Raw genomic sequence first — 15,038 nt, 5'->3', positions numbered from 1 at the left:
ACTAAGTGCATGGGTTTCCACTAAAAGCTTGCATACATGGAACACCCAATCTGTGATTGGACACCATTGAATCACAGTGAAGTTTATTTTCTGCCTTTGTGTACATTATATATTTGATGGGTGCCACAATAGTTTGTTTTTCTAATCTTAGCCTTAAAAAAGTTGCGGGATAGTGTGCCCACCAGGCGACTAAACACATGTTGGCTAAGTATCCACCAAAATAAAGAGGAAAAAAAGAAAAGGGAAAAAGAAACCGAAATATTAGAAAAGAGAAACAAAAAAGGATGGATTTGTTATATACTTGAACTCTGATATACATGTGAATAACTATTTTAGCGTGTGCTGAGGAATATGTTCTGTTAGGGTATGGTGTAGTCTATGCAATTTAGGTTTTTGTGTTGTCTCACAATGTATGATATCTTAACACATTTTGTGGGAAGGATTTACAGGTTTTCTCTTTTAGGAAACAGCACCTCCAAGCACGTTTGAACTCATGGTAGATGGAATCCAAACATTGGGAAGCAGCTCTTTCACGAAGAAAGAGGGGGCATGAACAGTGACAATGGACTATAATATATAAACTGATTGGTTATGTTTTGTCTTTCCCTTATATTTTTCTGGGAAATTATTTTGTTTCAAGGTGGAGAAAGAGGAGCATAATCTTTCCATTACAACAGCTAGGAAATGTAATGTTCCTTATGATGCTGGGATGTTTATTCCATTGAAAAACTGATGGGAGATCTGATTCCGTTACTACACACAGCAACCGCCTAAGATCTGTCCTCAGGGCCTCATTGGCTCTCATACACAAATGCTAAATCCACGATTTTTATTTTTTTCTCTAAAGCTCTGGCTTCTGAGGCCAACTCATGGCAAGCTTTTGACTTGTGTCTATCATTCTGACAAAAACACATGCTGCACTCATTGGGGACAGCCTTTTTATAATATGTTAGTGAAGGAAGGTGGAATCGGACTGCATGATTGCCCCCACTTTTTTCCTGGTGTTTTGATGGCTTTTTACTCCGTTTGGCTGGGATCCCTGCTAATCAGGGCCCCAGCCTAGATGCTACCTCTCTAAAATGATTGCATGTACATTAGGTACACTCCAGATTGGTTACTGGGTTACCCTTGTGAGTCCCCAAGTATATGGTACCTTAAGTTCCAAGGGCATAGGTACCCCAGAGGCCTACCAGGGGCTGAAGGAATATGCTACTTACCAGTATGCATCTGTTCTTGGCATGTAGGGCTGCTGACATTCATATCTGTGCATAGATCGCCGCCTAGTGTTGGGTCCGGATGATTGCACATTGTTGTCCTGAAAGAGTCTTCGAAGTATCACGAGATAAGTGGCTCCTCCCCTGGACTACAGTGCGCATGGGCATCCTCTCCATTCTTAGATTGTTTTTTGCCATTGTGGCAGAGATGGAGTATAGTACAGTAAGAGATGGCCCTGCAAAGAGTGAATGCTACAGCTGCGACAGGCACCGGGGAGGCGGGTGGGCGATATGAATATCAGCAGCCCTACATGCCAAGAACAGATGCATACTGGTAAGTAGCATATTCCCTTCGAGGCATGTGGGCTGCTGAATTCATATCTGTGCATAGAATGTATAGCAGTATCTCCCCTAGCAGTGGTTGCCTATGCCAGCGGCAGCAGTCTGAAAAAGAGTTTTGAGAACAGCCTGTCCTACAGCAGCTTGCTGTTTGGAATGTACATAGACACAATAGTGTTTTGTAAATGTATGTATGGTTGAACATGTGGCTGCTCAACAAATTTCGTGTAAAGGAATATTTCCTAGGAAAGCCATGGATGCCCCTAGTTTGCGTGTAGAATGCGCCCTAGGGGGAACTGTTCAGGTGCATTTTGCGTTTAAATAACATATCTGAATGCACTTAACGATCCATCTGGCTATACCTGATTTTGAAATAGGGTTGCCTCTGTGTTGCGGTGAGAAAGCAACAAACAACTGCTTTGTTTTCCAAAATGCCTTAGTTCTATCTATATAGTATAGCAGAGCTCTTTTGACATCTAGAGTATGTAAGGCCCTTTCAGCAACTGTCTGTGGATTTTGAAAGAGCACTGGCAGTTCTATTGTTTGATTTATATGAAAATGGGATACCACTTTTGGCATGAATTTAGGGTTTGTTCTGAGAACTACTCTATTTGCATGTACTTGAATGAATGGTTCTTGAATAGTTAGGGCTTGCAGCTCACTAACTCTTCTAAGTGAAGTAATGGCAATAAGGAAAGCCACCTTCCAAGTAAGAAATTGTAGTTCGCATGAGTGTAGTGGTTCAAAAGGTGGTCCCATAAGTCTGGTTAAAAGGATGTTTAGATTCCAGACTTGTGAATGTGGGTGCTTTGGGGGAATTACTCGTTTAAGTCCCTCCATAAATGCTTTAATTGCTGGCACTCTAAACAGTGAAAGATGTTGCCTGTTTTGGAGATATGCTGCTAACGCAGCTAAATGTATCCGGATGGATGAGTAGGCTAAATTGCAACGTTGTAGGTGCAAGAGATAGCAAATGATATGTGTAGAAGCATCTAATGGGTTTATATCGTTGTTACTGCAGTAAATGACGAAACGTTTCCACTTTGCTGCATAACATGCCCCGGTAGTGGGTTTTCTTGCCTCCTTGATAATATTCATGCAGTCTGGAGGCAAGTTCAGGTATCCAAATTCTAGGACTTCAGGAGCCAGATCGCCAGGTTCAGCTGTTGCGGATCTGGTTGTTGGATTTCTCCATGGCTCTGAGTTAGAAGATTGGGTGTGAGTCGCAGTCTTTGATGAGGCACCACTGACAGTTCTAGGACGGTTGTGTACCATGGTTGCCTCGCCCATGTGGGAGCAACTAGGATTAGCGTCAGTGAATGTTGGCGCATTTTGCGTGCCACTAGCGGTATTAATGGAGCTGGGGGAAAAGCGTACACAAATTTGCCTGACCAGTTCATCCATATCACATTGCCCTGCGACTGCGGATGTGGGAACCTGGCGGCAAAGTACTGGCATTTTGCATTGTCGCTTGTGGCAAACAGATCTATCTCCGGTTGTCCCCACTGCCGGAAGACTGGTTGGAGCATATTGGGGTGAATCTCCCATTTGTGCATTTGTTAACTGTGCCTGCTGAGCAGGTCGGCTATTTGATTGTTCTTGCCTGGGAGGTGTTTTGCCATGAGAAACATGTTCGTTTGAAGGGCCCATTTCCACATACTTTGAGCTAGATGCGATAGTTGTGGGGAATGTGTTCCTGCCTGTTTTTGAATATAATACATAGCTGTCATGTTGTCCGTCCAGATCAACACAGACTTGTTGCATAAGTGTTTTTTGAACGCTTTTAGTGCTAGAAAGACCGCCATCAACTCTAGTAGGTTGATGTGCATCTTCTTCTGTTGTGTAGTCCATAGACCCTGGACTGTGTAATGCAGGACATGGGCTCCCCAGCCTATCAGGGATGCGTCCGCCGTCATCACTATTTGTGGGACAGGCTCCTGGAACAGTCGTCCTTTGCAAAGGTTTTGTGGATTCCACCAATGCAGAGAGTTGTATGCCCGACTGGTTACCAACACTAGGTCTTTTATTTGTCCCTGAGCCTGGTTCCACTGCCTTCCTAGGCACTCTTGTAGCGGACGCGTGTGTAGTCTGGCATGAGGGACTATGAATATGCACGAGGCCATCATGCCTATTAGTTGCATGAACACTCGAGCTGGCAATGAGTGTTGTGGCTTGAACCTTTGGATTAACGTTTGCATTCCGTTGATCCGTGCTGTGTTTGGATATGCCATTGCTGCTAGTGTATCTATTGTAGCTCCCAGGTACTGTTGTACGTTGGAGGGTTGTAGGTGTGACTTTGGGTAGTTCAGCGAGAAACCTAGACTGTGCAGGAGATGAATGGTGTTTGACATGTGGCTGGCACATTGCTGGGCCGATGGCGCTTGTATTAGCCAATCGTCCAGATATGGGTACACATGAATGTGTTGTCTCCTGAGATGCGCCGCCACTGTTGCTAGGCATTTTGTGAACACCTGTGGAGCTGTTGTTACGCCGAATGGTAGGACTTTGAACTGGTAGTGTTGTCCTTGAATTGTAAACCTGAGATACTTTCTGTGAGCAGGGTGTATTGGTATATGAAAGTATGAGTCTTTGAGGTCTAGAGTTGCTAGGAAGTCTCCCTGCCGCAGCAGTGGTAAGACTTGTTGCAGAGTGAGCATGTGAAAATGCTCTGATAAAATGTACTGGTTGAGGGGCCTGAGGTCCAATATTGGTCTGAGAGACCCGTCCTTTTTGGGAATGAGGAAGTATAGTGAGTATACTCTGTTCCTTGATGTTTTAATGGGACTGGATCTAGGGCCCCCTTTAGCAGCAGACTGATGACCTCTTGCTGCAATAATGTTGTATGTTCCTTTGACTTTGGACGGTGTACTGGTGGTATGGTGGGTGGTGTGGATGTGAGTTCTAGGCAATAGCCATGTTGGATAATTTGCCTGACCCACTTGTCTGTAGTGATGTTTAGCCAGACTGGTAGGAACTGTTGTAGCCTTCCCCCGACCGGTGTTGTATGGTCTGGGGGTAGTGCCAAGAAGTTACTGTTTGGTATCAGTGGAGATCTATTGGCATTGCCTCCACGCCCTCTGCCCTTGTTATTATTTCCTCGGTATCCACCACGATTTGTGTTTTTATTGTATGTGGATTGCGTATTACTTTTGTATGTGGAGGATTGCTGCAATGTATTACCTCGCGCTCCTCCTCTGTAGTTGGAGCAACGAAAGGAGCCTCAGTGTTGTTGTGACTGAAGAGCCCCCATTGACTTTGCAGTCTGTGTCCTTTTTCATTTTGTCCAGATTTGAGTCAACTGCTGGACCAAATAAAAAATCTGGATTGACTGGCTGGTTAAGAATTGTGTTTTGGACCTCACTCTTAAATCCAGATATGCGAAGCCATGCGTGTCTCCTAAGTTGTACGCTTGTGTTAATAGATCTGGCAGCTGTGTCTGCCGCGTCTAGAGCACACTTAATGGAGGCACTGGTAATGAACTTTCCCTCCTGTACAAGTTCATCGGCCTGCTGTTTGAAAGGCTCAGGTAAGTGTTGGAGAAGTGGTTCTAAGCTGTCATAGTGTGCTCTGTCGTATCTAGCCAACAAGGCTTGAGTATTGGCAATTCTCCATGAGTTTGCTGCTTGAGCAGCTACTCTCTTGCCTGATGCTTCTAAAATCTTTGACTCCTCATCAGGAGGAGGAGCCTCTCCAGTAGTTTGAGAATTAGTACGCTTACGTGCTTTGGAGACTACCAATGAGTCTAGTGGCAGTTGTCCCCTGATGTAAGTAGGGTCTAATGGTGCAGCCCTATACTTTTTTCAATTCTAGGGTTGATGACACGTGCCCTAGCAGTGTCTTTGAATATGTCATTTGCGTGCTTTAGGACCCCTTTTAACAAGGGAAGTGTTTTGACACTTTTTTCTGATGTTGCAAGCGTATCAAACAGAAAGTCTTCCTCTATAAGATCTGCATGCATTTCTACATTATGGTAGAGCGCTGCTCTATCTATTAATGAGTTGAATGCCACTGTGTCTTCTGTAGGTGATGGTCTAGCTGGGTATGCAGGTGTGTCTGTAATGGGTTGAGCCTCATCAGGGTCTGAGTCATCCCCCCATGGTTGAGAGTTGGGGTCTACATCTGTGTTTTGTGGATATTCAAAATTAGCATCTGTGTCCTGATCTACACCTGGCTCATAGTCAGAGCGTGTAGGTGAGTGTGGTGCATATGGAGTAGTAGGCATAGCTGGAGAGATAGGCTCGAAAAGAATAGGAGAGGTTGCACAGTCTCTTTTCTTTTTGAGTGGAATAGTAGAAAAGTCTTCAGCTGGCGCTGGTCTTTTCTCCCTTTTGTAAACAGTCACTTTCCCGGTATCTTCTGTAGATGGGTCTGGATGGATGTTCTCCTCTTCCTCAGTCTTTTGCCTTTGCGCCGATGTTTTCGGTTTGACCTTTGTTGGTTCGATGCCTTTTTTTGGTTTGACCGGTTTCGGTGCCTGGATCAGCTTTTGAGGCTTTATGGGCAGTGTCTGTCCGATAGGTTTTGTCGGTGCGACGGATTTCACAGGTTGCACCACTTTTTTTGGGCCGATTGGTTTTGTTGGTTTTGTTGGTTCGATAACCTTTATCGGGGTTTTTGCTTGTTCGGCTGTAGAGGTGTCCTCTGAGCCTGTGGCTTCGGCTCTATGCCCTTTTTCGGATCGATGGGCTTCGGCGCGACCATTCTTGGTTGGTCTACTTTTGGTTTCGCTTTCGGTTCGACGACCGTCTTGGGCGTAGCCCTTTTGGCTTCGTAGACAACCTTTTGTCCCTTTTCAGCCGTCGAACTGGATTTCTTCGAGTCGACGGGCCTTGGCTTTGAAGGTTTATATGGAATGCTGGCCTTCGGCTCGGCGCCCTTTGTGTTTATCACCTTCGGTTCGACGACGTTCGGTCTGAAGACCGTTGTGTCGATGACTTTCAGTTAAGGTAGAACCGCTCTTGGATTACGTGTCTCAGAAGGCTCTTTTTGTATATTCTTAGCCGGGCTGTATTGCGGGGCTATAGAATCAGTGTTTAGATCTTGGCTAAGGCCGGTTGGCGATGCCTCGACCTGAGTCTCTGATAATGGTGTAGTGTCTGTGTGGGGCGGTGTACTCACGGTTCGCCCCCCCGTTGTCATCGGAGTCGTCTTAGACCACTACGATGTCTTGGTCGTCTTCTTCGACCTCGACGATTTGTTCTTACTCGTCAATATAATATTGAGTCGTGCTCGGAGTCTTGATCCTCTTCTTGATCCGAGTCTTCGACGTCACCTAGTTCTTCCTCTTCGAAGATATTCTCGGGCTCCAGTCCGCCCTCTGCATCTCTTGCCTTGCCGCCCGCCGATTCCGGATCGTCTTCTTGGACCGGAACTGTGCACAAGCTAGGCAATCGCCTTCATTATGATCTGGCGATAAACATTTGTTGCACACAGGATGCTTATCTGTGTGCGGAAACTTTGAGTTGCACTGCGGGCAATATTTGAATGGACTTCGTTCCATCGACCGTCGGTCCACGTGGCGTCGAGAAGGCCAAACGGCCGGATTCGATGACCGGAGTGCAAGTAGATTGTGAAGAAAGCTATTCAGTACCGATCGAAAACAATACTGACGATTCCGAAGGCCATTTGGCCTTTTAGATAAGTTTATTTCGATTCCGAACTCTGAGTACAGGAAAATGCATCCGAACCCAATGGCGGAAAAAAACAATCTAAGAATGGAGAGGATGCCCATGCGCACTGTAGTCCAGGGGAGGAGCCACCTATCTCGTGATACTTCGAAGACTCTTCCAGGACAACAATGTGCAATCATCCGGACCCAACACTAGGCAGCGATCTATGCACAGATATGAATTCAGCAGCCCACATGCCTCGAACGCATGTATTATGTCACCCCTCGGAAACCTTCCAAAATGGCACCACAGTTCTGCTACTGCAGCCTGGGTAAGGTGGTGCATGCACCCCTTACTAAGATATAGGTTACCTATATCTACCTTTAATCACTGACACCGATAAACCTACAAGTCACTCCTATGGCAGGCCTTATCAATCCTGAAGGCAGAGTGCTTGGTTTGTGTGAGAGGGTGCCCATGCATGAGCAGGACCCGTCTGCAGCTTCCGGAATCCATTCTCTGTAGCTGATCTGTTCTGTGACGCAGCCAGACCATATACTCTTAAGTGTATTATAACCATGCAGTAAATGCTAACTTTGGAATGGCTGCATAGAAACATGTTGGGTTTGGTGTCAAACACTTTGGAATCCTACCTCCCCCCCCGCCACTCCTGGCGGCGGGTGTAGAATTCCACCCTTCTAGAGGGAGAGACATGTACACACTGACCTAACCGGTAATAGTTTAAAAGAGCCCCAGCATCACTAAATGGATGCTGCAGCCACAGACAAAAGTTTCTAACCTCCTGCTGCTGGACGAAACTCAGGGGAGGCCTGGACAATAGGTTTCCTGTCACAGGGAGCTGTAACCACCTCCCAGACAGGCTTTAGTGTATTGGGGCTGGGTGGGCGCATTCAGAGAATGCTTTTTAGACAGTGCTGGGGGTACACTTGGTGTCCCTGTGCATATCCCAGTTCAAACCGGTTGCAGGGGCACTCAGCCGCTGCTCTGGCGCGAAACTGGCCAAAGCGAAAGGGCTGTAGCCACACCCCTCCCTAGATTTTCCCATAGGTGGGTCCCCAGAGTATGTTAAACCCCCTAACTTAGTATAAGTATGGGATCCCAGTCCTTAGGACTTCAGATTACACCTGGAAGAAACTCTGCAATATATATCCTGGAACTTCGACATTCGACATTGACTAGAAGATGAAAGAACCTCCCTTGGGGTCAAGGAGTCAATCCCCTGTTCCAACAGGCACCAAAGAAGCATCTTGCCGGACTGCATTTCCAAGGCTCCCGTCGGATTTGCGACAGAGGGCACGGACTTCCAGACTTCTCAGAGGCCGACATGAGATCCCAGCACAGCTGAGACCTGCAACCCTCATGAGTGACGTGGGACTGGTACTCCTGGACACGTGCACATTTGCTAGTGCATCGACTTCCCTAACTTTACCGAAATTGTGCATTGGGCTACTTGTAGTCCAAGCCCGAGCACCCTCTGCACCGAAGATTGTGGGCCTACACTTCACGAGTGTTCCGTCTGTCCGCTTCTAGCATTTCTGCTCGAGTCCCCTTTGTGATCCTTGGTCCGTCGACTGGTGGATCCCCACAAAGGTAACTTCTGTTTCTTGGGCTTCCCTGGTTGCGCCAGACGTGCCCTGACTCCCCTGCAAAGGGTGAGTCCCTCAGACCTTGCTGGGCTGCACCAAAGCCAATCCTTGCTTTCTGTGTGTGATGCTGTTGCAAAGGCTTGTTGGGTCCAAGCCGAAAACCGTCACTGCAGCACTCGACAGTCTTCGTGGGACAGCTCGATTCCAGCTCCTGGTCATCCTCGATGCCTCCTGGTCCTAGTGGCTGAAGAGTCAAGCTTCACATTCTTCACCTGAAATCACCAGACATCGTTTGGCATCTTCTCATCACCTCCCTGGTCACTGGCAAGTGACCCAGACTCTGGCCCCCTCTGCTTTCAGGTTCTTCAGATCTCCGATCCACCCTTGGATCCACCCAGACACTTTCCACTTTTTCTCCTGCAGCATTTTTTCAACAGCTCACCATTGAAATCGCAGACGAAACCAGACATGAAAAGACACCTATGCATCCGGCTTCCCTGGGTGCGGCTTCCCTGGGTGAGGTAACTTGAGTACTACGGTGCTCCCGTGGGTGTTGAATGAATGAAGGAATGAATTAGGAATTTATATGGGCGCAAATTAACCCGAAGGCATCAAGGCGCATCAGATGGAAAAATAAACAGCTGAGTGGTCGGAGGCAAATAAAGGAAGCAGATGTTACAGGTAGGATTCTGCAAATAGTCAGGTTTTTAGATTCTTCTGGAAAAGGGCAAGAGAAGGCTGGCCCTTGAGGTCAGCGGGAAGAGTGTCCCATAGTTTGGGGGCGAGGGAGAAAAAGGCTCTCCCTTTAAGGATCCGGGGGGTCACCAGGAGGTTTTCGTGAGCCGATCTCCTAGTTCTAAATGGGTTTGCTCCAAGTCCTCTTCTTTCAAACGGCGACTTTCCCGACAGAAGTAATGGTGATCCGCGGCTGTGTTTAGACACTGCACGCGTCCCCTTTGGGTCCCCTGTGTTTCTACCTTGGGTGGTTCCTGGTGGCCCCAGCAGTTCTAAAGGCTCTATGCCTTGTATCTATGTCAGTCGTGGTTCTTTTATCACTTTCTTAATATATGGTGTGGTACACCCCTAGGGCTCAACAGATATTGTGCTAATTTACTGTGTGCTAAATAAGTTTACTGAATGTACTTTTGCCTCTAACCTCATAATGAGACTAGAGGAATGTGTTTTAGAATATATATATATATATATATATATATATATATATATATATATATATATATATATATATATATATATATATATATATATCCATTCATGAGATTATGGACAGCATATGCCAGGCCAACTTCTCACAGTTAGCATATCTGATTTCAGTCTTTAAATCATTTGCTCAAGTTGAAAATACAAAACATGAAAAGTTGGCTAATTAAAACTTTCATGCCCATTGTAACTAACTGCTGAACACCAGATAGGGTGCTTCAGAGTGACAGTGTGTTGGGGATATGGGGTTAGAAGGATAAATCTTTCTGATATAGTAGTGCAACGTGATTGTAGTGTCATACAGCTGGATCTCTCCGTAACACCAGTTAGACACCTGGGACATAAGTGGCACTACCAGCCGCCATGACAGAATGCAAAGTGTTTACAGAATCTCTGGGTATATATTTTAAGAATAAAACTATCCAGATATAATTATATCCATTTTAAGCATTCATTAGGTATCCTCCAACTTTAAAACTTGTCAGACTATTGTTTCTTGCATCACGTTTTTATCCATAAACTTTTCTTATCCCTCAAACGAGTTTTGGAATGCATTAAGCGGTTCATAAACCTCACTATCATTCATTGGAGTGCTACAAAAACAGCTCTGATATAAATACATTTTTCTCAAGAGAGATCTCTCTTGTGGCCTGAACAGTATGATCAGAGTTCATTTCCAACCTTCAAAATGTGTTACCTTTGCAAATGTGGAACCTCTTCCTTCCGATTCAATTGTTATGGTTTTAGTACGACGCTGCAAAATCTGATCAATATCTTCTTCACAGAATTTGGAACCCTCATCCTCTTCATCCATGATGGCTCCATAAGCCCCTCTTCGAAGCAGATCTTCAATTGCCTTTTTAGACAGTTGTTGGATCTATGCATTGAAAAACATAAGTTCACAAACTGACATATACGGCATCAACTGAATAATTAAAAACACACAGAAAGTAGCAAGAAGAACAAATTACTTACTTTTGGTAATGCTTTTTCTAGCTGCTACTCAATCTAACTGGGGTTTCGTCACCTTTAGAATATTCCCTAGGAGCTAGATTGGATTTAGAAGTTTTTACCACAGTGCTCACACGCGGCTTTAGGAGGGATTGTGAAAATCCATGTTGGCCTCATTCCACTGCGGAAGTGACAAAGCAGAACTGCATACAAGCGCCTCCCCTGCACGTCAATGTCACTTTCTTGCTTGCCTCTTTCAGCACCCACTGATGCCGAGCCCAAGAGGTACCAGTTTGCAGATTACAAGATTGGGGTCCATTTCAATGTTCAAAAAAGGTCACTCCACAGAACGGGAAGAAGGGAGGGAGGTAAGGAATGAGAATCCACCAGAGAGAGCTACCGAAGTTAACTTGTCCTTCTGATGGATACTTTTAAATGAAGATTCCTCACCTTTAGAATAAATGGCAAAGTAGTACCTCTCAAAAGGCAGAGGGTCTATGGAGTGAAACAAGATTGAAAAGTCCTGCAGGACCAAGCCCTTCCAGTCAGACCAAAGTAGGTAGTAATTGGTCTATGAACATGTGCACAGCCTTGCACATCGCAACCTGACAGATGACAAGAACAGGCACTTCGCATGCCACCACAGTAGTAGCAGCCTTGAGTCCTGTGAAATGAGTTCTCAGTCTTTCTGGAGACTACTTCTTAGCCAGTGAATAACCGGTCTTAATGCAGAAAACAATACAGCTTAACACACAAGTTACTTACCTTCGGTAACGATATATCTGTAAGAAACAGTAGTTCGTATTAGATTCCTTACCTTAGAATATCCCCAAGCGTCAGACTGGATCCGGAAACTTTTGCATAGCAGTACCCTTGCACGTCGGTAGGCTTCGTCTGCGGCTCCGCGTTCGTCGTTGGCGCCGGGATGACGTCGCCGGAGTACTTAGACGCCGCCCTCGCGCGCCGACGTCAGTTCTCATACATATCTTTTCTGCGCCAGAAACGCATAGCCATGATAAAAACCAACACTGGTGCCATGAAACTAGGGCCCTGTAAGGGGATGACCTTAACCCTAGATATTCTTTCGCAGAACCGGAAGGATGGGTGGGGTGGTAATGAATCTAATACTAACTACTGTTTCTTACAGATATATCGTTACCGAAGATAAGTAACTTGTGCATCTGAAAGAAACAGGTTAGTATTAGATTCCTTACCTTAGAATAGATACCCCAGCAATACCAACCCCGGTGGTGGGTCTGCGAACCAATGATCACAATAGAAAGTACTGGAGAACGGAACGGCCGAAAAAACCATCTCTCCGGACTAGGCTGTCCAGGCAGTAGTGTCTTTCGAACGTGTGCAGCGAGGCCCACGTAGCTGCCGAACAGATGTCCTGCAAGGGGACTCCCCGACCCAGGGCAGTAGTAGCCGCCATGGAATGGGCACGTAGCCCCACAGGAGGCTCCTTTCTAGCCAGAGAGTAACAAGCCTTGATGCACAAGACGACCCATCGAGAAATGGTCCGTTTGTGCACCGCCCGTCCCTTCTTAGCACCCAGATAACCAACAAAGAGTTGGTCATCCACCCGGAACTGGCGTGTGCGATCCAGATAGAATGAGAGCGCACGTTTTGGGTCCAGACAGTGGAGCCTCTCTTCATCTTTCGAGGCGGAAAGAAGGTGGGCAAGGTGATGGACTGCCCGATGTTGAAGGCTGTGACTACCTTGGGCAGGCAAGAGGGTCGCGTCGGCAACACAACTTTGTCCGGAAGAACAGAAAGGAAAGGAGGTTTAGAGGAAAGAGCCTGGAGCTCACTCACTCTCCTGGCAGAGGTGATGGCAACCAGGAATGCAGTCTTAAGAGTAAGGAGACTAAGAGGACAGTTATGAAGTGGGTCGAAGGGAGCGCACATCAGATAAGTCAGAACAAGGTTCAAGTCCCACTGAGGCATCACGAAACGAACAGGAGGGAACATATTAGAGATGCCCTTCAAAAACGTATTTACAACTGGGTACTTGAACAAAGAGGGCTGATCAGGGAGCCTTAAGAAGGCGGGAATGGCAGATAGGTACCCCTTTAGAGTGCCCAGAGCAGAGCCCTGCTGGGCAAGAGAAAGAAGAACGAGGAGAACCTCTGAAAGAGGGGCAGAAAGGGGATCCACAGCCTTTGCTGTGCACCATGCCACAAATTTGTTCCACCTGCAGGCGTATACCCATTTTGTGTTGGATGCCAGAATCACATTACAGACTTCAGGAGGCAAGTCAAATGGCCTCAACTGCTGCCGCTCAATCTCCACGCATGTAAGTGGAGACTGGACAGGTTCGGGTGGAGGATCTTCCCCTTCTGCTGCGACAGAAGGTCCTCCTGAAGAGGCAGACGAATCGGGGGATCGACAGACATGCTGAGTAGCTCGGAATACCAGTATCTTCGTGCCCAGTCCGGAGCCACAAGGATGACTTGGGCCCGGTCGCGCCTGATCTTCAGCACTCTGGGCAGAAGTGGTATAGGCGGAAAGGCGTACAACAGACCTCAACTCCACTTGCAACGAAAAGCGTCTCAGAGCGAGTGTCACCTTGGAAATTCCAACGCGCAGAACTGATGACATTGCGCGTTCTCTTCTGTGGCGAATAGATCTAACCAGGGCTCTCCCCACTGATGAAAGAGGCCTTGCGCCACGTCCGAGTTCAGACGACATTTGTGATCCATCATGCACCAATGGCAGAGTTCGTCCGTTCTGGCGTTCAGGGAACCTGCCAGGTGTTGACCCACCAGGGTCACGCCCTTATGTTTCAGCCACTGCCAGAGGCGTAGAGCCTCCTGGCATAGGGTCCACGACCCCACCCCGCCCTGTTTGTTGCAGTACCACATGGCGGTGGTGTTGTCCGTGAACACCTGCACTACACTCCCCCGGACAGAGGGGAAGAATACCTTCAGTGCAAGCCGGATCGCCCGCAGCTCCAGAAGGTTGATGTGGAGCTGGGAGTCCGCCGGAGACCTGAGGCCTCTGATCTCCGCCTCTCCCATGTGGCACCCCCAGGCCTGGAGGGACGCGTCCATCACAACTACGTGCTCCGGTTGGGGTAGGGAGAGGGATCTGCCGCTGACCCAATCGCGGACGGTGAGCCACCACTGCAACTGTCATGCAGTGCCCTCCGAGATAAAGACATGGTCGGACAAGTTGCCCTGATGCTGGGCCCACTGAAACTTCAGGTCCCACTGCAGAGCCCGCATCCGCCACCTGGCGTGATGCACCAGAAGGATGCAGGAGACCATCAGCCCCAGAAGCCACAGCGTCAACCTGACAGAGACTCTGGATAACGGCTGAAAGATCGGAATCAGAGCCTGAATATCCCAAACCCGCTGTCCGGGAGGATAAACCTGAAACTGCGCCGAGTCTAGAACCGCTTCGATGAAGAGGAGCTTCTGAGAGCGACACAGGTGTGACTTTGGCACATTGATGGAGAACCCCAGCAGATGCAGGAGGTCGGCCGTAGTCTGGAGGTGGCTGATGACTATATGGGGCGAGCCCGCCTTCAACAACCAGTCCTCGAGGTAGGGGAAGACTGAAACCCCTAACCTGCGCAGAGGAGCTGCGACCACGCCATCACTTTCGTGAACACCCGTGGGGCGCTGGTAAGGCCGAAAGGGAGCACGGTAAACTGAAAGTGCTCGTGGCCTACCGTGAAACGCAGATAGCACCGGTGGGCCGACAGGACGGGGATGTGAAAATAAGAGTCCTGCAAGTCCAATGCTACCATCCAGTCTCCAGGGTCCAGGGCAGCTAAGACCTGAGCCAGTGTCAGCATCTTGAACTTCTCCTTCCGGAGGAAGCCGTTGACGTTCCGCATGTCCAAGATAGGGCGCAGGCCCCCTTTGCCCTTCTTGGGAACCAGAAAGTAGTGGGAGTAACAACCACACTCTACTTCTGGCCCAAGAATGCGCTCGATGGCCCCCTTGGCCAAGAGGGCCGTAACTTCCTCTCGCAGAAGATTCAAGTGATCCCCGACACGCGGTGGTACTGCGGTGGCATGGCTGGAGGGGTCGCCTCAAAGGGAAGGGAGTAGCCCCTTCGGACGATTTGCAGCACCCATCTGTCTGAAG

At 47.7% G+C, this 15,038-nt stretch overlaps 1 protein-coding gene across 5 annotated transcripts in view; it reads right to left on the bottom strand.

Annotated features, from left to right (window-relative positions):
• Positions 1-15,038, bottom strand: part of CHD9 (chromodomain helicase DNA binding protein 9) — a 2,197,083-nt gene that overhangs the window by 917,155 nt on the left and 1,264,890 nt on the right. For all 5 annotated transcript variants that reach the window (XM_086945174.1, XM_086945175.1, XM_086945176.1 and 2 more), the window contains one exon: positions 10,685-10,864. In XM_086945174.1, the coding sequence (XP_086801300.1) occupies positions 10,685-10,864 (180 nt within the window). The remainder of the gene's footprint in view (positions 1-10,684; positions 10,865-15,038) is intronic.

Source organism: Lissotriton vulgaris, chromosome 12, assembly GCF_964263255.1.
Source record: "Lissotriton vulgaris chromosome 12, aLisVul1.2, whole genome shotgun sequence".
Classification (NCBI taxonomy): Eukaryota; Metazoa; Chordata; class Amphibia; order Caudata; family Salamandridae; genus Lissotriton; species Lissotriton vulgaris.
This window is presented reverse-complemented; position numbering and strand designations above follow the sequence as displayed.